This window comes from Gossypium arboreum, chromosome 6 (assembly GCF_025698485.1).
Source record: "Gossypium arboreum isolate Shixiya-1 chromosome 6, ASM2569848v2, whole genome shotgun sequence".
NCBI classification, from domain to species: Eukaryota; Viridiplantae; Streptophyta; class Magnoliopsida; order Malvales; family Malvaceae; genus Gossypium; species Gossypium arboreum.
The window spans coordinates 11217628-11239772 of record NC_069075.1 but is presented as its reverse complement, the minus strand read 5'-3'; the positions used below and the strand labels follow the sequence as shown (position 1 = coordinate 11239772).

The following is a 22145-nucleotide window of genomic DNA, read 5'->3' as shown; positions in this document are numbered from 1 at the left end:
CCATTGAATCACATTTTGTATGATTGTGTCTTATTATTCTAGGCCTTGGGGGATTCCCAAAAGAGTGGGGATCTCTGTGGAGTCTAGAATTATACAATGCAGATTAAAATCAAACCAAATATCTCATTACAATTTCAATCTACAAAATACAATAACCCAGCAATTTCACTGGATAATATTTTATCAGCACAATATCCAACGACTCTAAAATTAATGGAAGAAAAAAAAAATGGTCTTCTCTTATATGTATCCCAATGTCACCAAGAGATGCATGATACATAATCTGTGTATACCCACAATCTTGATTTTACATCTTAATCAATCCCAGCAAAGAAAACCTGTATTGAAAGAAAAAAAATAAAAATAAAAATGAACCCTCAAAAGCTCAAACCTTACATGAATCCTTTGCAACTGATCTCTATATCAAGTTTTTTCATCAAACCAGGTGAACCAAATTAGCTCTACTCATATTTTTTGCCATATAAAACTGAAATATTTTCACAAAGGAAATGTAGAAATCACAGTCATTAACCAGCTCCACCATACAAATTTCCTACAATTTGACATCATAGCTTCATCCTCCTCCTATGCAGCAATTCCTGGAAAAGAAGATGATTAAGAGGAAATGAGTACAAGGAAAGCACCCAAATTAACATTACCTGTTTCTCAACTAATAACATTATCTTAAAAGGGGGAGGATCTCCAGGTATCAGAAGTGTAATCTTATGCTAAGTATAGACAATGATGCAGTCTATGCATGCATGGAAAACAAGGTAGCAAGTAGACAAGATTTAAAAAATGGCATGTACCATTAACTTGCAATAACTTGTTTCAAACACAAGTTTTTGAAGGAAACTAATGCTGTTCGAAAGAAAGGTACTGAAAGGAAATCAATGTCATCTTTAAGATGGTCAACAAGAAAAATGAAACTGCCAAGGAAGCATTTATTCTCAAACCAGATTTAATTATTTCGTAAATGGAAACTAATAAATACATACATCTGTAAAACTAGTTTAACATTGTTAGAAATGCTTTCAGCCTAAACTAGTGCACATTCCCTGCATCTGTTGATCAGAGTTCTAGATCCTAAAGATGCAGAGAGCTGTTAATAAGTATAAGAACACAATGAGCTTATCTGAGGAAAAAGAAAAGGAGAACAATGAAACGGACAACGAGAAAAGAAATCAACTTACCTCTATCTGACTGCATATTGGGAACACCATAACCACCAATGTAGCCAGTAGAGCTATTAGTCCTAACATCTGAAGTTGAGTTTCCCGGGCCAAAACCAAAAGAACTAGATCGCTGTAGGTCTAAGGGTGAAGGGAGCCAAGTAGAATCCCCATAAAATGACCCATTTTCATCTATATCAGCATAAGCCCCATTATAACCACCATTTGAAGCACCTTGGGATGATATCTGTGCAACACCAGCCGCACTGTTTCTATCATAGCCTATCCCTCCTGATCCAACCACAATGTCTCCACTTCCATATCTAAGATTGCCACTGTTGTAAGCAAAAGCAGCTCCACCTTGACCTGAAGTAGGAGAGGAATCCCAAAGTGCTCCAATGCTGCCGAAAGAATTCACACCTGAATTCCCACTTCCAGAGCCCACAATAGGACTAGAGTTTGAGTTAGTAGCATGGTTAAGACCTCCATTTCCCCACATATTTCGACCTGCTAAGTTTAAGATAGAACTATTTCCTCCACTTCCCCCACCATACCCAAGGAGGCTAGCAAATCTGTCTGGCTTTCCATTAAATGAAGCGTTCAATCCCCGTCCGTAACTGAGGTTAGAACTAAGGTTTGAGCTTCCTCCATAGCTAGGACTCAAATTTGGTTCAAAATTCAGTCCCACCCCATAACCAGGGCTCAATGGAGGAAATCCATTCCGACCAACAGTAACTGGACTAAATCTACCTTCCGCTCTAACACCATAACCTCCAACTGAACTAGCATTATAATTCTGCATGTAACCATTAAGGAAGCTATTGACTCTACTCAGACCAAAGTTATATCCACCTAACTGGTTCTGACTTGGCCCCGGAGATGATTCTTTGGGGACAGCCCGTTTGACCTCAACCATTTTTCCATTGAGTTCATGAAATGTTCTCTGCAAGACTTTATCCACAACTTCCTCTGAATCATAAGTTATGAATCCAAAACCGCGTGGCCTCTGAGTATTGTGATCATACATCACAACAACATCTGTAATTGTGCCAAACTGCTCAAAATACCTCTTAAAGTCACTCTCAGTAACTGTAGATGCTAACCCTCCTACAAATATCTTTTTTGTTCGAGCAGGACCAGGTGATCCATGAATGCTAACATTGCTTTTGTTTAGAATGTTACGGTCATCCCTAGGAACTGCCTTCTTTGCCTCAACCTGAAAGAGAAAACCAGGACAGAGAAAGTGGAGTTTAACATAATTCAGTTTAACAACACAAATCCAAGTTTCTCAAGTGGATAAACCCTTCGAATCTTAATGTAGATAGGCATCACCTATAGTTGTTTAACATTCCCAAATTTTATTTTCCACATCATGGAAACCTATACTCTTCACAGTTGAGGAACTTTGAAAAACAATGTATAATATGCTCTTCCACATAATATAGATTGTAATTTTGCAACGCTCTAGGGTTTGCAAAGTCTCTTTGATGCTAAATTATTACCAATGGTCCTTTTGAAAATTAGCAAATTTGCCTTCTTAATGCAATTGTAACAAGAAAGTTTGTACTATTTCTTGGCATTAATCCTTCTGTTCTAAAATAAGCACCGGTTCTCATAAAAAATTATTCTACAACTTAAAGTGAATCCTACAGATGATTTAAACTGCAAAATAAAGCAATTGACATTCAAGATATTGAGGACTCAATGGCCTACTTTTGCCTTAGAAAGAGAAATACATATTGCCAGTGTAGTTCTTACTCAATGGCAATATGTTGCCAAGCAAACCTCACAATGAACAATATATGCTTAAAAAGAAAACGTAAGGAGAAATCGTTTAATAAAGCTAATACAACCTTAAGAGAAAACATAGTAATATGAATGAATGTCATCAAAATGAATCAGGACAAGAAACTTGCCAATTCTAAATCATTTATATGATTCATGACATGAAAGGAAACCAATAAAATAGTAAGGTTTCGAATTTATCATGTTATAAGAGAGTTAAAATAAAGGTAGGAACTTACGGTTCTACCATCTATCATATGCTTTTCCATAACAACTCTTTCTGCAATAGCCGGGTCGGCAAACACGACGAACCCGAATCCACGGGCACGACCGGTAGCCCGATCCTTCATTATCACAGCTTCAACAACTTCCCCAAAAGTCTGAAAATATTCTCTAAGACGGTCCTCATTTGTGTCCCAAGAAATCCCACCAATGAAAAGCTTGCCAAGTTCCATTTCCATGCTGAACACAGAAATCCAATCATCTTTTATCATTGTTCAATGGAATTCCAGGCAATCATAAACATACAATCACCTTTGTCTAAACGAAACATAAAAATCAAGTCTTCTCCTAGATCAGTTCAATTAAAATTCAACTAGAGAAGATAGGAAACATCGGATCTAGAACGAGGCAAGGTATTCATAATTTTTTAAGGCAATTCAGAATCCAACATCATGTCTTAAAGAACAATCCACCATAAAAAATTGTAATGCAGATTAAACAAAGGAAACTATACCTTATCAAAATACAGAAAATCAAGCAAAGCTGGGTTATTTATATCAATATAAAGAGATCGGGTGCTGTTGGATTCAATCGAAAAGCATGAGACCAATTATCGATCAACTATCAATCGACCAACAATCCAGGATTCCTGAAAACCAAACCAAAGAAAGACCCAAGCTTCATAAGAAATGAGATAAAAGCGTCAATACCCAGAAATGATATTAGAGCAAATAATGAAAAATAAAAAAAAAATAAAAAATAAAAAAACAACCTTTGCTGGTTATGTTTTTATTTAGTTTTAAAGAGATGATGATATTAAATTTACAAAAGAAAAAAAAAAAACCCAGATGGGAAAAGTAAGAGAATCTAAGATCTGAGAAGAAGCATAATAAGAAGAGAGAGGGCTTAAAAGGCCCTCCTTTCTTTCTTTTCTTTTTTTTTTTTTTGGTTTTTTTCTTTGTTTTTGTTGCAGCTAATGTCTTTGATACCAATTTGTTGGAACTATATATACATGCGTAAATGAAAGGACTCTGTGCATCAAACAGTGAGAGGCATAGACGTGTGAGTGAAAATCAATTTAGATGAAAATAGATATTAAAAATAAAAATTGTAATTTTTTCTTTTTTATATTTTTAAAAAAAATTCTTTTTTTAAAAGAGAGAGAAAGAGAAAGGTTCGGCTATCCGTCTATGTAAGAAAAGCTTTTACTTAGGAATCCATGAACATGGTGACTTTCTAAATTTGTCTTTCTATTTTGTAACTTCATCATCTATTAATCTATTTTCCTTTTTATTTTTCTTTTAATATAATTAAGAATAGATGACGTAAACTTATTCATTTTCCATACATCTCGATCGATCTAATTCAATTCAAATTAAATAATAGATATTTTACTTTCGGATCCTTCGATATAAATTTAAATGTAATGATCTTAATTTTTATTTTATTTTTTTACTAATTACACTTTTATCATATATTTCTTCTTAAGATAGACAAATTAGGTGGTCCTAACTAATACGGATATGGTCCATTGATTTAATTGCTAAATGTTTTTATTTAGTTAATAATCATGCCATGATTTTTAAACTATATATAGACACCTCTAGATTTTAAAATAAATAGGTAAATTCATGAGTTGGAATATTAATTTAACTCTATGCGTTTTTTAATATATTTTAATTATTAAATGTCTTTTAGAAAAATATATAAAATAAGTGTTACAGACTTAACAAGTTTGATTATGCGTCAAGAAATATTTTTCTTTAAAAGGAAGATTTTTTTTTTTTGTTAATGTGAGTTTCGCTTTTAAATCCATAAACAATTTCAAATATTATTATATAATGAAATTTTGAATAAAAATATTTTTATATTAAAAAATATTTATAAAATTATATCAACAAATAATTATTAGGAGAGTAGAAAAAATTTTACTTGAATTTATTCGTTTTATGTTCAATTTTAAATAATATTTTTACAAATATTAAAAGATAAAAATATTATTATAATAATATTATTTATCTTTTAAAAAATAGTTTAATGTTACAAAAGAAAATATATATATGTTTAGAAAAATTAAATCACTAATGTATATAATTTGTATTAAATATTGTATTAATTATTCAATAATAAATGTATAAATGTAATTTATTAAAAGATAAATGGATACTTTTAAAAAATAAATAAATGGATAATTAAACTAATAATAATTCATTGATGTGGTTTTAACCAAAAATATTATCAAATTTATTATATCATATTATAAATTTTCAAGGGTTGAAGATAAAATTTTGAAGTGATGAAATATAATTTAAGGATAATTTATTAACTTATCAATCATGCGGATTTGGTCTTATATTTTTAGTATTTTAGTTAAAATTTTCATTAAATTTATTTAAAAATTAGGAAAATTATAAATTTAATCCTTAGTTTTTGTAATTTTTGTTAATTGAATCCTATTTTTTGTCTTATTCAACCCTCATCTTCTGTTACTAACTCCTTATATGGTAACTCACATTATCGTCTACATCATCAATGCCATGTCATAATAAAGGAAAGTTCCAAAATTACAAAAATTTCAAAAATTTATTTTTGGTACAACTGTAATTTAAACTTAGATTACCTTCTTAGAGAATGTAAACACCTAATCAATAAATCACAATTTAGATTCAAAATAAATATCATGTAGTAATGAACAATTACAGGACCAAAAAAAATTATATCAAAGTTTAGTTATTTAACAACAAATTGCAATACTAAGATTTTAGGTTAAAATATACTATAAATTCTTATACTTTTAAAATTTCAGAATTTAATCATTATACTTCTATTTTTAATAATTGTCTCTTTAATTTTTAGATTTTAAAATTAAGATTCAACTATTAATAGTGTTAAAATTATTTTATTAAATTTAAATTTATTATAATGTAATTTTGTACTAAAGAAAAGAGAAAAGAAAATGAAATTGAGCAAGGAATTTAAGAACGAAATGTTGATATCTATAAACCCGATTTGAAGTGTTGACTAACGGTAATTCTAACGTTTGAATCTAAACCACTTTAATTTCCCTCCCTTTATAAATAAAACAATGGCATTTATAGAAAGTTAGAAAGCAGCAAACACATTCATTTAAAGAGAATGAGATATCACAAAAACGAGAATAGTGGAGTTTGGAAAATAGTTCAAGTGAAAAATATAATTCTAATTAAAATCGTGGATATCAGCAAACAAAGCATGCTACTGATTTAATCTATAATTTCTTTTCATTATTCTAGAACGTCTTTTAAATTTCTAGATTTTTTTAAAAATAAATTATATGCTTCGTAATTTCATTAATAAATTAACATTTTACAAAATAAAAAAACTGTCACATGTCACAATCTAATTGATCCGTCAATTTATTTTAATAGCCAATATGATTAATCATGGATTCTATTAACGAAATAACTTGATTGATTATTTTAATTAATAACAAAGATTTGATTAAGTATGAATTTATTACTAAAGTTTAATTAAAATTTTTTATTTTTTTGACATATATTTTTTTAAAAATTTATTCAATAACGAATAAAATTAATTTAAGAAATTTTACCAAATAAATAAATGTTTTTGGACACGGATAGCTTTGCATCCAAGTTTTAATATTAATAATAACAATTTAAAAGAAGAAAATAAAAAAGGTGGGGAGACTGGAGAGAAGTGTTACAAAGACAGAAGAGACTGCTTGCTTGCTTGTGCGCCCCACTCGTCCCATCCAATACTTAACAAACACCTACCATATCCATAATATGGATTCATATATTTAATTTTATTTTTTATGATTTTGAATAATATTTAGACTTAAACATTTTAATTAAAATATAAATAATAAAAAATTTAGATTTTAAAATAGATTTATAAATTTAATTTTAAATTTTATAAAATTACATATATTTAACATCTCTATCCTATAAAGATTGGTGAATTAGAGGTGAAATTTATTTCAATTTTAATTTTCTCTTATTAATAAAAGTATTGTAGAAGTTCATGTGTTAGAAGATAGATAGTATTTTGCTTTTTTCACTAAAAATAGACAAATTGATTATTATATGTTATTTTAAAGAGTAAATTGATTGCTGATTGAATCTTAGCTCAATTGATATCAGTATTGCTGTCAGTGCAAGAATATGTGGGTTCAAGTGCACTGAAGTGTACTACCCTCTTATTTAAGGATTAAGAAGAGACTATGCCTAGTTGAAGATATTGTATCAAAAAAACAAAATCAATTTACTATTTAATTTAATTTACCCATTTTTAGGAACAAAAATTGTTAGATAAAAAATTGTAGGTGTATGATTGCTTAAAAAGAAAAAACTTGATAACATATGGTGAGAGTATATCACATGCATGACGTTACTGTCTTGCAGCACAATTTCATCACTTTCTTTTTCCTAATATCACATTATTACTATAATCATATTTATTATTTTTAAAGTTTATTATTATAAATATATATTCAAACAATTATTAAGATAAAATACAGTAAAATAAAAATTGAACAATAATGTAAATATATTTATTAAAATTTTTATAAATTTATTTTTAATACACAAAGACCCAAAACTTTGACGTAACATAACATCGTTAGTATAATAAATATATATATATATATATATATATTTATATGTTTTTAAAATTAATTTAAATGAGAATAAAAAATAAGTACAGTAATAAATATAAAATAACGAATCAACTCTTGCTCCTAACTCTTAATTCACATTTCCAACAACCGCCCTTTCCGTAGACTAAGACCTTTCTTATTATTTTTCTCAACGTCAGAGTTGTATATGTTTTCGATTTCCACTCTCCCATTGGCCGTAACCAAAATCTCCATCACCATCATCCACTCATACATACATACATACATTAATCGGGGATTCTAAAAAATTTTGGAAATTTCTTATTAACTCCCATAACTTTTTTGAAAATTTCAATTAGGCTCTTCCAAATATTTTAGAAAATTCTCATTAAGCTCTTCAAAAAAATGAAAATTACAATTAAGTCCCCAAATATTGAAGCTGCGTAATGAAGAGGGCAATTGTAGTTTTTTTTGTATATGGTTTAATTATTTCCTCAAACTCAATCTCTCTGTATTTTTTAGGCTTAAGAGTGTAAAAAACCTTTAAACTTAAAAAAGAAAAATAATTAAGCCCCTCTTTTTTTCAGTCAATTGAGTACTTAAACTTTCAAAATGTATCAAAAAGTTCCTCAAACTTCTTCAAAAAAAGCAATTAAGCTCCTGCTTGTTTTTCACTCAATTAGGTACTTAAACTTTCAAAATACACCAAAAGACCCTCAAAATTTTAAAAAATAATTAAGCCCGGCTCTTATTAAAAATTAGAAAAAATTATAAATAATAAAAATAATAAATTTTAGAAAAATTATTAAATTTTAATAAAATATAAAAAATTTAAAATTTATTAAAATTAGAATTTTTTGTAAAAATCTTAAAAGATAAAAAATTTAAAATTTTATAAAAATCATAAAAATAATTAATGACCCTAGTTTTTCCAATTAAATTCATCACGTGTTACAACACAACATGACATATGATGAAAATGATAAAAAAAATAAAAACCAATAAAAGTTATAGAAAAATTATAAAATGCTTCTTTTGGTATGATAATTTTTATAATTTTTTACAAAAATTTTATTTTTACATTTTGTATAATTTTCTTACGACTTTATAAAATTTTATACTTTTTTATATTTCTATATATTTTATAAATTTTACAATTTTATACAATTTTATAATTTTTTATATTTTTTACTAATTTTATATTTTTCTAATTTTTAATAAATTTTAAATATTTGAATTTTTTAATTAAAATTTAATAATATTTATAGATTTTAATTTTTATAATTTTTTCTAATTTTTAATAAAAGCGGGGCATAATTGCTTTTTCTAAAAAGTTTGAGAATCTTTTTGATGCATTTTGAAAGTTCAAGTATCCAATTGAGTGTAAAAAAAGTAGGGACTTAGTTGTTTTTTTTATAAGGTTTGAGGACTTTTTTTATGTATTTTGAAAGCTCAAGTACCTAAATGAGTCTGAAAAAAATATGAGCTTAATTATTTTTTTAAATTGAGCCCTTTTACACACTTAAACTTTTTTAACATTTGAAACTTAGTTCTTAGAATTTTACTACAAGTTTAATATCTCTACTTATCTTATTTAATAATTATTTATAATTAATAACATTGTTAACAGAAAGGCTAATTTTAAAGGTATATAAAGAGTACAAAAATTTTGTCATATTTATCAACAAAGAGGCTTCTTCTCCTAGTATAGTAGTTTTCTAATTAATTAAAATTAAATAAAAAATGAAGAAGTAATCATTTTGTAGTCAAATTTTAAATTTAGAATGAGATAAAATTATTATAGAGTTTAGAAGTTAAATTGTATTTTATCTTATCTATTAAAACGGACAATTTAATTCATTTATGTTAAATCAATGAGCAAATCGATTTTTCTTTTAAAAATTTCATTCATTGGTACTATTTTTTAGTGTAACTAACAGAATAGCTAGATAATAATATGTGGTATGCCACATATATCTCATGTTTGTAGAGATTAGTTTTTAACAATAGAAATAGATGAAATTTTTAACGGAATAATTAATTTACTCTTAGATCTAACGTATAATAGAGGGAATAAAATATAATCTAAGCAAATATTTTTGAGTTGAATATATATGAGAATGAAGGGTGAAGGACAGAAAAGGTAAACAAATATATAATTAAAAAAGGTGATGCAATAAAGTTGAATAGAAACATCCCCTGGCCTCCTTCCTAACATCCAGCTAAGAGGTTGCTTTAGGTTTAGGGTAGTCCAGTAGTCGTATTATTAGACAAACCGCCAGCTACCACTTTGCCAGCCATCATCTTCTACATACACATACATTTTATTCCTCTTATTTTAATATTAACAACATTACCCTTTTTTTTTTTTTTTAGAAAAGGTTACCTTGGTTTTATGGTTTATATAAAGCATATAATTAAGCCATGGGCGGCCAGTGGATGGGGGGTTTAGAGAAATGAAACACATGCATGTACATATTATTTTATAGTAATGGGATATGATTATGCATTCACATGGGAAGAAAACAATTAATTAATATAGGGAAAGAGGTTTATATGTCTAATGTCCGCTCCATCCCCATCATCTTTCCACAAAATTAAAGTTCCAATAAAAATGTAACCATTATCCTAAAATCTTATTCATGGCCCAAATAAGGAAGTTATAAAAATATTAATAAATTCCTTCTAATTTTTGTTTTTTTTTTGAGGTAAGAGTAAATAAATTTAAAAGCATTCGGACGGTTTTAATAAAAGTACGAGATTCAAAAATGGGTTTTGGTAAATAAAATTGTTTAAAATATAGATGGAGTTTGAGTTTTAATATTTAAGGCTCGAGTTTAGTTTATTTTATGTTAAATTTTATAATATATTTTTATGTTATGAAACTAATACTATGATATATTAAAAATGTTAAGTTGTTTAATTTTAAAATTTTAATAAAATATTAAATTAAAAATAATATTTTTTTAAAATATGTATGAGATTAAAATCGACTTAGAGTCATTTATAAATATGGGTAAATTTAGGTAAAATTTTAGACTCATATTTTAAGTTAAACTGAATTTATTTAAACATAAAATATATTAATATCTTACTTAGAATTAAACCAATCAATCAACACCTCCAATTAGATTCAAGAGAAAGAAACTGAGTTAAAATCACAATGGAAGAGTTTTATTTATATATTTATTTATTTTTCACTTTTACTTATTTCATATTTGAAAAGTTAAAAAAATCAAAATGTATTACTTGTAAAAGTTTGAATTTTATTGTTTTTGATTAAAAAATATTTTTATTTAAAAATCTTAAGTTAATTATTAACGTTATTTTTTTGTCAAAATTTTCAATCCAACACATTTATTTTCCGACAATTATATAACATCAAATAAAAAGAATTAATTTTAATTTTTTTAAGTACAAAGATTAAATCTCAAAATTTATCAAAGTATAAGAATGACTTATACACCTGTAAATTTTGACTTAAACTAAAATATTTAATTTCATCAATTCAAATTTAAATATGAATTAATTTTTTAAAAATAATGTCCAACACAAATCCAAAATGATATGAATCCAAACTTTAAATAATGTGAACAATAAACTAGTTTCACGAGTTGCGGATTAAAGCCTATAACCGTTGCGCACAGGACGTCCCATAGAGCTCAACTTATTAAATAGGGCTCATTTGACCCACTTGAATTGCCCCGATGTGTGAAACCCATAAAGAAGCCCATCTACTTGAAGCCTTGGTGACCCAATTAAACACTCTAGTAAAACTAAAGTTACTGGGGTGCCTTAGAGAATTTCTAGGAGAATTCTCACTTTTCGAGTGTTAGGTTGACTTAGGTAGATTTGAAGCAAAGAAATCGTCTAAGACAACCTGGCTTGCCATACTAAAGTTTTAGCCCCATGACAGTTGGCATCCGAGCTAGTGCTTGAAGGTGTCGATTGAGATGTCGAAAGGAGTATACGAGCAAGCTAAGCCAATGGAGCCAGGAAAGCTAGCCAATCGAGGGATATGCTGTCAACTTTAGATGACAGGGTGGCCAAACTTGAAGGCTCCTTAGGTGATGTGAAGGAGACCCTCGAGGAAGTTGATGGTGTTGGAAAAAATCCGGTTTGAAAATGATTTTCTTACACAGCGAAAAATTAAAATTTTGAAAATTAACCTAGTTTATGATATTTATAGTAATAAACCTTGGACCGAAATCGTACTTATGTTTTCAGATAAGTAGATCCTTAATTTTTTTTAATTCGCAACCAACCGATCTTCTCTGCTATTCTTGTACCACAAACTGCTTCGAGTATGGGCTCGACCCAATTGAATAAAAAAATAAAACTTGAAAAAGTTTTATTTTCCTTTCGGGGTGAAAATGAAAATTCCTATTCTTTAATAGAAACTAGTAGAATTGTTATTCTAAAAAAATATATTTAATAGTTGAGAATAAATTCTCTCTATTTTTCGGGAAAGTAACAATCTCTCTGCGTAAATAGCTCTACTGATGCCATTTATTTATCGCAAGAGAAATTAGAACCCTTATTGAGTTGTAGTGGTTTATTTCAAATAGAAAAATAGCTTCATGCTTAGAGTGAAAGTTTGGTGGACGACATACCCTAGTGTATTCCTACTAGGGTTGTCGTTCCCTTTATGTTATATCAGGGGATTTCGGGCCTCTCTCATATCGGGTCCAATTATAAGTACTTCTTGGATTTTTCGACCTAATACTTTGTAATTAGATCTAACCCGATTATGTTTTTCTATTTCCCAAAATAAACTTCAATATATTTATATTAAATAGTTTTCTTATCCCAATTTTAACCCTAGTAAAATTATGACGATTTTACTATTGGTAAAATTTCGAAAAAATATGTTTATATTTCACCACTCGACATGTTCATTATGAGCGAATGATTATTTTCATTTTTGGGCTTTAAAACAGCTAAAAAACATAAACTCGTTCTTCTGATCATTTCTGAGTAATCCATGTAAATTTGCAAATGTGTAACACCCCTTACCCGTATCTAACGCCAGGATAGGGTTCAAGGCATTACCTAACGTAAACTCACTCAAACATACAAAACCAAGACATGAATTTCTGTCCAAATTTAAAACTTTTCATTTACAAGCATAATGTCCCTTATATGGGCCTACGAGGCCTAAAATATACTTTGGAAGCGGTTCGAGACTAAACCGAGAACTTTAAAAATAATAGAGAGACTTAGAAAATTTCTTATTTTGGAAAGTCACACGCCAGTGTGGGTAGGGCGTATGGTCACACATGCCTATGTGGCTTGGGACACGCCTGTGTCTTCAACCTGTGTAACTCCCTGACTATGACGTCATCAACAAAACAAGGTCACACGACTAAGTCACACGCCCGCGTGCTTAGGCTGTGTGGCGAATTAAATTCCAAAAATTAAGTGCAGACTTCACACGGCTTGAGTACACGCCCATGTCCTAAGGCTGTGTCCTTCACAGGCTGAGACACACGGCCGTGTCTCTGCCCGTGTGTTTACTACTGGGCATTCTATTTTGCATAATTAGGGTGCAGGAGACACACAGCCAGATCACACGCCCATGGGGCAGACCGTGTGTCACACACTGCCAAGACACATGCCCGTGTATCTAACTGCGTGGACAATTTCTAGGCTATTTTCCAAGCCATTTGCCACCCTTAAGCACTCACACACTTAGACTCACTTCATGGCATACATCATGGCACATTTGGTTACTCAAGCATTTACATACATGGTTAATTTATAACTTGGTAGTATCAACATATCACATACTTAAACCATTAGGCTTTCATATGGCATTCCACACCAATTTCATATCTATTCATCATTATACCTCAATTATTGTCATACCCATTGATCATATTTTATACATTAATCAAACATGCTATTCATCACACTTATTAACATAAACAATTACGAGCCTCATCAAACACAAATATATAACATGTAAATCACACTTCACCACACATCCATCAAGCAACCACATCAAGCATAACACATTTTGTATGCATGTACAAATAATTAGGGTTACAACCCAAATAATCAATATGAGCCACCTCTCATGGCCATATACAAAATAATCATAATACCTTCATGAGCCAACACATTTGGCTAATCAATATGACACTTAACAAAAAGACCAAGTCCCTATACAAGCCATACTCAAAATAATGAGACTAACTATACCCAAATATTCAATTGATAGTGTGATCGAGTCTTCGACGTCTTCGAATCCCCGAGCTAGCTTGGCGACACTATAAGAAATGGAAAGGAAAGAGGGTAAGCATTAAAACTTAGTAAGTGCAAATAAAATGCAACTTAAACAAGCATTAATCATACATTTAACATAATGGATATAGTCTTACATTTTATCAAATCTCTTAAACTTATTTTTCATATATATATGTATAAACATATTCTTACCGCAAGTTCAACATATCTCATGTCATTCTCATGAGTTTGATGTATATACCTGTGCCCTCTTGCACATAATAATGTACTTTCTTGTCTTTGACGTATTCATCAAGATTACCCATTAACTTCTCTTATAACTACCCGTTGAACATTTGGAATACCATCGGATACATCGAAATCTCGCACCTAAGTGCCTCATATGTAGCCAACGCTACTTTATATCACATATCACATGTTGCTCACTTTCAAGCTATTCACGGGTTTACTCACACAAGCTATCAGTCAGGATGTAGCTACACGGACTACTCACACAAGCTGTCAGGTATCCGCAACACATGTCGGACTACCCAGCCATCGGTAGAACATACAAGACCAGTACCTAGAACGCCAAAACATATGTCACATATTTCATGAACTCAGACCACAACTCGTGAGCTCAGATCACATAGTTCCTAGTGACATGTCACTTGTATCCTAAACTATTCCTAAGGTTCAAACAGGATTCTTCGATACCACATTTCCATCGAACTTACTCGTAATGTCTATTCCAATACTCATAGCACCAATCACATACTCATGGAATAATCAAAGCATAATTCATAATAAAATTTAAGCATTAACACATGGTACAACATCATATTAATTATGTATGTACTTACTATACATGCAACATTAAAGCATTTAAAGTATGGTACATGTTGCATTATTTGCAAATGAACTTACCTCGGTACAAAATGATAGAACAAGCCTAATCCTTGTAAACCTTATTTTTCCCCCGATCAAAATCCTAATCACGTTTTTCTTGATCTATAATGCCAAATTTAACTTGTTCAATACACATATTGCTCATATCGACCCTTAACACATAATTTGGTGAAATTACATTTTTACCGCTAACTTTTTGCTTATTTACACCTTAGACTTTATGCTCGTAAAATGAAATACATGTAGCCTAGCTGATCTATATTCTAACTCATATCAGCCCATATTTCTCATTAAACCATATTTCTACTACCCATTTCTTCATCTTTTACAATTAAGTTCTTTTTAAGTGTTTTCACTAAAAATTACTTAATAAAAGATGTTTATCACATATCAAACATTCATATTCCTCCATTAAACACCAAAATACATGTATTTTACACATGGGTAAGTTTTTAAATATGAACCCTAGCTCAAAATAATGGTAGAAATAGCTAGATCGGTTGATGACAACTTCAAAAATGTAAAGAACATTAAAAACGGGGCTAGTGAGCACTTACAATCAAGCTTGAAATGTTGAAAAACCTAGCTATGGACAATCCCCAAATTTCGGCACCCTTAGAGAAGATGGATATCATTTTTGCTTGACTTTTCCCTTTTTATTCTTTTATTAACCAAATGACCAAAATGCCCTTAAGGCATTTCTTTCAAAATTTTCCTATTCATGCCCATTTTTGTCCAAAATTTTCGAACTTGGTCAAATTTCTATTTAAGTACCTCTAATTAATAATCTAATGCAATTTCATGCTTAAAGCTTCTAGAAAACAAGTTTTTCAACTTATTCAATTTAGTCCTTAAAGTCAAATTGGACATCTTAGGCATAGAATTTATTCATGAAAATTTCACACAAACATGCAATCATATCATGGATCATTAAATAATCATAAAATAATTATTTCTATTTCGAATTTGTGGTCTTGAAACCACTGTTTCGACTAGACCCTAATTTAGGATGTTACAAAATGAATTATTTCTCATTTCTATTTCTATTTCCATTTTGAGAAAACCACATTCATTTCCAAATGATTCCATTTGCCCATTTTGGAGAAAATCATAATAATTTTTTAATATTTTCCATTTCTCTATTTCTATTCATTTTGTTAATTTTGATTCAAACATGCAATTCATTTTTGGTTTCAACGAGCTAGCGGAGGGACCGACTGGACATATGCAATTAGGGTTCAAATGATTTATAATTAAGTTTTGGATTTTCACCTATCAATTATAAATTCATTTAGTCATGAAGTTATACCACTATAGTATCATGACTGAGCTCTCCCTAACAACATATCATTACGAAAGCATCTACCCAGTGCTCGTCAATGACATTGTTATAAGTGTGTTACCTTCATAAGATATCCTTAATTTATTTGAGATAATATCCACTCTCTCAATATGATCCTATTTTATCTCATGGTAACCATTACATTTTCCTTTATGAAAATTCATTTTATCTCATGGTAACCATTACATATTTCTTTTATGAAAATTCAATCACATCAATTAGTGGTAAAGTCATCTATCACAAAGACTGACGACCTGTGGCTACGTTTAATTTTCATCAATCATGTAATACCAATAAGAGGATATCATTTACCTATGTTTTGGGCTATGAATTCTACTATTGTGTATGACGTTACATACTATAGAAGTTGTACACCCGACGCATCAGCTTTTGATTCCTTATCTATTTGAACTCAGGTTTTTACTTACATTAAAATATACAAGTCATGTATACATAGTCTGCTATCCACTCGGGATTTAGGTATGCCACACTATGAATGTCACAAGTGAATAAATCCATAAACGGATTCATGATTTATTCTACTTGTGTCCTATCCGGTATATTGCCAATCCAATCAGTCACATCTATGTCTCTATCTTCTAGGAGTCATCCGCTCCAATGCCTAAGACAAGATATCTCCACAATTGGATTTGATAGATGACATATTAGTCTTTCAATCAGTTTGCTCATTTTCAATTAGAATAATGATATATTTAGGTTCATCTACTAATACAAGCTATATTTTCGTATTACAATCCAACCACGAAATACTACTTAGTATTAGTTAAACATTAAACAACCAATGAACAACATTTGTTTCCATTTTGTTTTATGTGCAAAAACCATTTGAGGACAATAATACAAAGTATATTAATTGTAATTAATGAATTTGTTTTATTAACCAATCTATTCGAAAAATTGTAAGTGTATATTGACGAAAATACTACACTTAGGGCACCATATCCAACACAAATTGGGTAGTCGAATTGAGTAAATGCTACGAGTGAGGTATATCACAAAATCTTATTTAGTGTTTTTTATTTTGACTTACTGTTGGTTTGGTAAAGACACAATGGCTTTTTTAGAGTTTTGAAGTAGGTAAGCCAAGGGGCTTACAAACCAAAGTTAGTGACAATACTCAAGGTTAACCCTGTGTTCAATATGAGGGTGTCAAAGCCTATTTGTAGAGATCAAGGGGATCCTAGTCTAGACAAGTCACAATGGGGGCAAGTAAAAGTAGTGGGTTCTTGCAAACCAGATGTACGAAAGAGAGAAACAATTTGAGTTAAGTGACAACAGAGACATAAGTCGAGACAAATGTTCTGAGAGGCAAGGCTATCTTACAAAGAGACTAGATGGGAATTAACTAAGGCATTAAGGTAGTTCCAAAACGAGTCAAACCAATGTCATTTTGAGGACGCAACGAGAACGCCGCAAGAATGGGTGGGGGAGAATGTCACAGGCCATGGATTAAAATCCATGATCATTGTGCACAGAACGTCCTATAGAGGTCAGCTTATTAAATGTAGGTTATTTTATAACGATCCGATTGTCAAGGGTGTCGGGAAGTGTAATTTCGGGACTCTATTTTCATAAATCAAACCTGTAATAAATATTTACGAAGTCATATTAGAGACGAATAAATTTTTGGATAGATAATTTACATGAATTAGGAGCTATTATAGTATAATGACCAAATCACGTTAAGGTCAAAAGTTGAGTTATAGATATAAATAAACATAGGGGACTAAAGTAGCAAATAAACAATTTATTAAATGGTGAGTGGTGGCCGATTAAACTTAATGAATTTGCATGTGTATTATATATATAATAAGTTAACTTTAAAGTATGTATATTATTAATAAATATAATAGAAACATAATAAAAGAAAAAGAAATGAAAGTGGGAAGAAAGATATGAATGCATGCAAATTAGAAAAAGAAAGAAAGAAAGAAAAGAAAAGAAGAACACGCATGACTAGAGACCTTAGGGGTTCAAGCTCAAATTGCTACTGCTATATCTTGAGTAAAAAGGGGAAGGATAAAATTGACATTGAATAGCTCAAAATTTATGATTTATGGACTTATTAAACGTTTAAAATGCTTACCCGTTGCCTCCCTTTTCTTTGTAAATTGTCGGTTTGTAGAATATGTCGGTCAGATCACCTCAAACCTCACAATATCCAGTTATCTAATTGGTAGACTTTTTCTCGTTTTAGTAGTTTGGTTATGTGGCATGTATATAGGTATTGATATTGTTGGGAAATGTGTCTATATTGTAGTAAACATGTAATTGTTTTCTATGTATTTGAACGATGAATAAATAAATTTCACATTTCACTGTTATGTCTTTTGTATTTCTGTCTTTCATATTTTGAATGCATAGAGAAATTGTGACAAACAAATATTAGTTCATTGATTATCTAAGTTCGAACTGATGATAAGTAGAATTATAAGAACGTTTACATTGCGAGAAAGACAACTTACTTTAGTAGATAATCTAAATAAGTCCATAATCTCGTAAAAGAATTAAAGTGAACATTTGTTCAAATACTAAGAAGAATTATTATGTCGTCTACAATTCCAGTTGAGGAGATGGCTACTCTGGGTTATCGGAGTAATTGACTCAATGAGTAGAGATATATATGTATTCATGGCAGAATGATACATTGGATTGGACCCAAGATGAATTAATTATTAATCCGTTTGTGAATTAATCCATTTGTGACATTCATGGTGAGATTTACCTAAATCTTGAGTTAGTCACCGACCATGCATATGTAACTCATGTGCTTTGATATAAGTGAAGGCTTATGCTCTAAAGATGATCGAGTTGATAGCCGGTATGTTGGGTACATGACTTGTGTAGGACATGGCTTTACTAGCAACAATAGAATTCATAGCTCAATTAAGGAGTTAACGATATTCTCTTATTGTCATTGCATGGATTGATAAATATGGAACATGGCCACGGGTTACTTGTTCTCGAACGAGCAATTTATCATAGTCATTTGGTAACAGTAATCATATTAATCATTAAGAAGACACAATGGTGACAATGAGATAAAATATGATTGTATTGAGTGAACAAATTTAACTCAAAGAAATCAAGGATATCACATGAGGGTAACACACACATGACAAGATCATTAGACAAAATAATTGGATGAAATGCTTTCGTAAAGAGTATACAATAAAAAGTTTTCAATCATAGTACTTCTTGTGGACTGGCTCCATGATTAAGTAATTGTGAATTATTGGAACGATGCTTCTGGATATAATTGCAATTACTAGAGCCTAATTATATATTTCTGATTGGTGCCTTTGCTAGCTCAACAAAAGCTTGATCAAACTGCATTTGGATTAGAAGAAAATTCTACGATTTTGGAAATAATTTAATTGAGTCGATTATTCAATGTGGAATTAAATTGGGCGGTTGTAAGAATTGTTCAACTAGAGAATTTGATGAAAGAATTTTCTTGAAAAATTAATTTGGAAAAAAGTAAGTGATTTTCGAGAAAATTAATTTTGATCAGGTAAAAATAAATCAATCAAATTAATTAAAGTTAATATGATATTTTTTGGAAATTAATTTTCAAGTCGGACAATTGGCCCAATGGGTAATTGAACTTGAAAATTGGACCTGAAACCGTAAATTGGGCTTGGGAGCCCAAAATCAATACCAAAACCCAAAAATTGGTCGAATTGGGCTTGATATGTGAAACCGGGTTGACGATCCAACCTGTAACTGGACCAGAGTGGTGGGGCCGTCATTGGCCCGGACCAAACTGATAGGCACCGAACCAACTCAAGGTGCTAGTGACTGTGACGACAACGTCTTGGTGGTTGTGACAGCGACGTTTCAATAGCCAACAAATGGTTGGCAACGACAGTTCTTCGGTGATTGAGGAGTGGAAGAATTACACTCTCTTGAGACTCTACCAGAGAATTTGATTTGATTAACTATTCAAAAATAATATTATTTTAATAGATTTAATATTAAATTTAATTTAACACTTATCCTAATAGTATTTTATTAATTTAATATTAAATTTAATAAATATTCTATTAATTTAATATTAAATTTAATAAATATTCTATTAATTTAATATTAAATTTAATATTAAATTTAATGTTTATCTTGTAAATAAATATTCTATTAATTTAATAAAATTTAATATTAAAGTGATTATGTTTAATTATAGTTGAACTCTCTAAACTCTTCCTATATAAAAGAGCCTTGGGTTATTATTTGACACACTTGAATTCAAGATAAAGTTGTAAAGAAAATTTTCTAAAGAAATTATTTCAAAAATTTCTAGAGATATTTTTCTTATTTATAACTTGACCCAAAAGTTTAGAGAAATTACGAAATTATCCCACTGGTAATTTTTGTGATTTTTTTTTATTTGAAGCAAGCCCACACTTGGCAGACGTGAGCTTAAGGATAGCGGAGAAGATTACTTGGTCAAAGCATTCATCCTAGACGAATCTAAAAGGTACAATTTTGATTATGTTTAGTACTTTATATATCACAACCAAGTTCTTGTTTTGAATTTTTTTTAAAACTTTGGTTTTTCCCTAAATTTATTTTCCGCTGCATTTTCCAAACCTGATTTTCTAATAGATATAAGTGTTAACCTTGAATTGATAATTGGTTTAACTTGGCATTAGTTGAATTATGGAGTTTATGTTCAAATTTAAAGATGTATGTTCGGTAACTTGTTGATATAATGCATGGCAATTTGTTAGAATGAATAAGCATTAATATGGCATGGATAAATATTGGTTCAAATCATTAAAAGTATATGATGCTGGTTGAATTGGATTAGGTTTCTTAGGTGTGATTTGATGCCAAATTATGGCATATTAGTTGTGATGATATGAATGGATGAATTGAAATGTATGTGTGAATTGGATTAGTTTTTATGCAGGTTTTATGGTGTATTTATGCACCATTTGGATTAGTTAATGAGTTGGTTTGAATTAGGTATAAAATGCAATATTTTTTACCTTATTGCCTTGAGGTATCGATACCTTATCAACGAGTATCGGTACTTTACCAATTTTTCTTAATTTTTTTCAAAGTTTGAACCCTAAAATGGTATGGATACCGGACTAAAGTATCGATACTTTATATAAGGGTACCGATACTTTACTAGGGTATCGATACATATGATTTTTGTTTGATTTTTGTAAAACATTGAACCGTAAAACGGTATAGATATTGGTATAGGTATCGATACTTTGTAAAAAAGGTGTCCGTACCATACGACAGGTATTAATGCTAGTAATTTGGTTAAAATTTTTCTAAACATCGAAGCTATAAAAGGTATTAGTACTATCGGTACCTATAAGGGGCATCAATACATGTTACGGAAACTTTCAAAACATTGCAATTTGATCATTTTTCAAGCTCGGGTTTGTAAATGAGCTTCATAAGCCCAAGTTCCAAAAAAGATTGTATAACGTAATTATGAATTGTTTTGGTTATAAATGTTTGAATTATTGTGTAAATTGATTATTAAATATTTGTAAATGTTCCGATATTGTCTATAGCATCCTATTATAACTTAGACTCAGTGATCAAGTCAGACGAGAGGTGTTATTGTAACGCCCTAAATTTTTAATTTCGGCATTTGTAAATTTTACATACAACTGTGTAACTATTGTGGTGGTTAAGTGCTCTGGGTGTGCGTGTGAGGTCTTAAGTTCAAGCCTTGTCTTGGGCAAAATTTTGTTTTTCTAAGTCAAGCCTTATCTCTGGTCAGTAGCCTTAAGTTCAATTACTTGTAATCCCATAACAGAATGGGCCTGCTGGATAGGTAGAGTGTTGGTGTGTGAAGGGTCTTGTGTTCGAATCCCTGCATAGG

At 30.0% G+C, this 22145-nt stretch overlaps 1 protein-coding gene across 3 annotated transcripts; it reads right to left on the bottom strand.

Annotated features, from left to right (window-relative positions):
- Positions 1 to 103: 103 nt before the first annotated feature.
- Positions 104 to 4590, bottom strand: LOC108489039 (heterogeneous nuclear ribonucleoprotein 1-like). 3 transcript variants are annotated; one of them, XM_017793272.2, is made up of 6 exons: positions 3952 to 4364; positions 3694 to 3828; positions 3197 to 3419; positions 1194 to 2388; positions 547 to 599; positions 104 to 338 (listed from the first exon to the last, which is right to left on the bottom strand). In XM_017793272.2, the coding sequence occupies exons 3-5, from the start codon at positions 3416 to 3418 to the stop codon at positions 586 to 588; spliced, it is 1431 nt and encodes a 476-aa protein (XP_017648761.1). In that variant the 5' UTR covers position 3419; positions 3694 to 3828; positions 3952 to 4364; the 3' UTR covers positions 104 to 338; positions 547 to 585. The 3 variants fall into 3 exon arrangements, with proteins under 3 accessions (XP_017648761.1, XP_052885828.1, XP_017648760.1); XM_053029868.1 differs by lacking the exon at positions 3952 to 4364 and adding an exon at positions 4528 to 4590 and having other exon boundaries at positions 104 to 599; XM_017793271.2 differs by having other exon boundaries at positions 104 to 599; positions 3952 to 4360.
- Positions 4591 to 22145: the final 17555 nt, after the last annotated feature.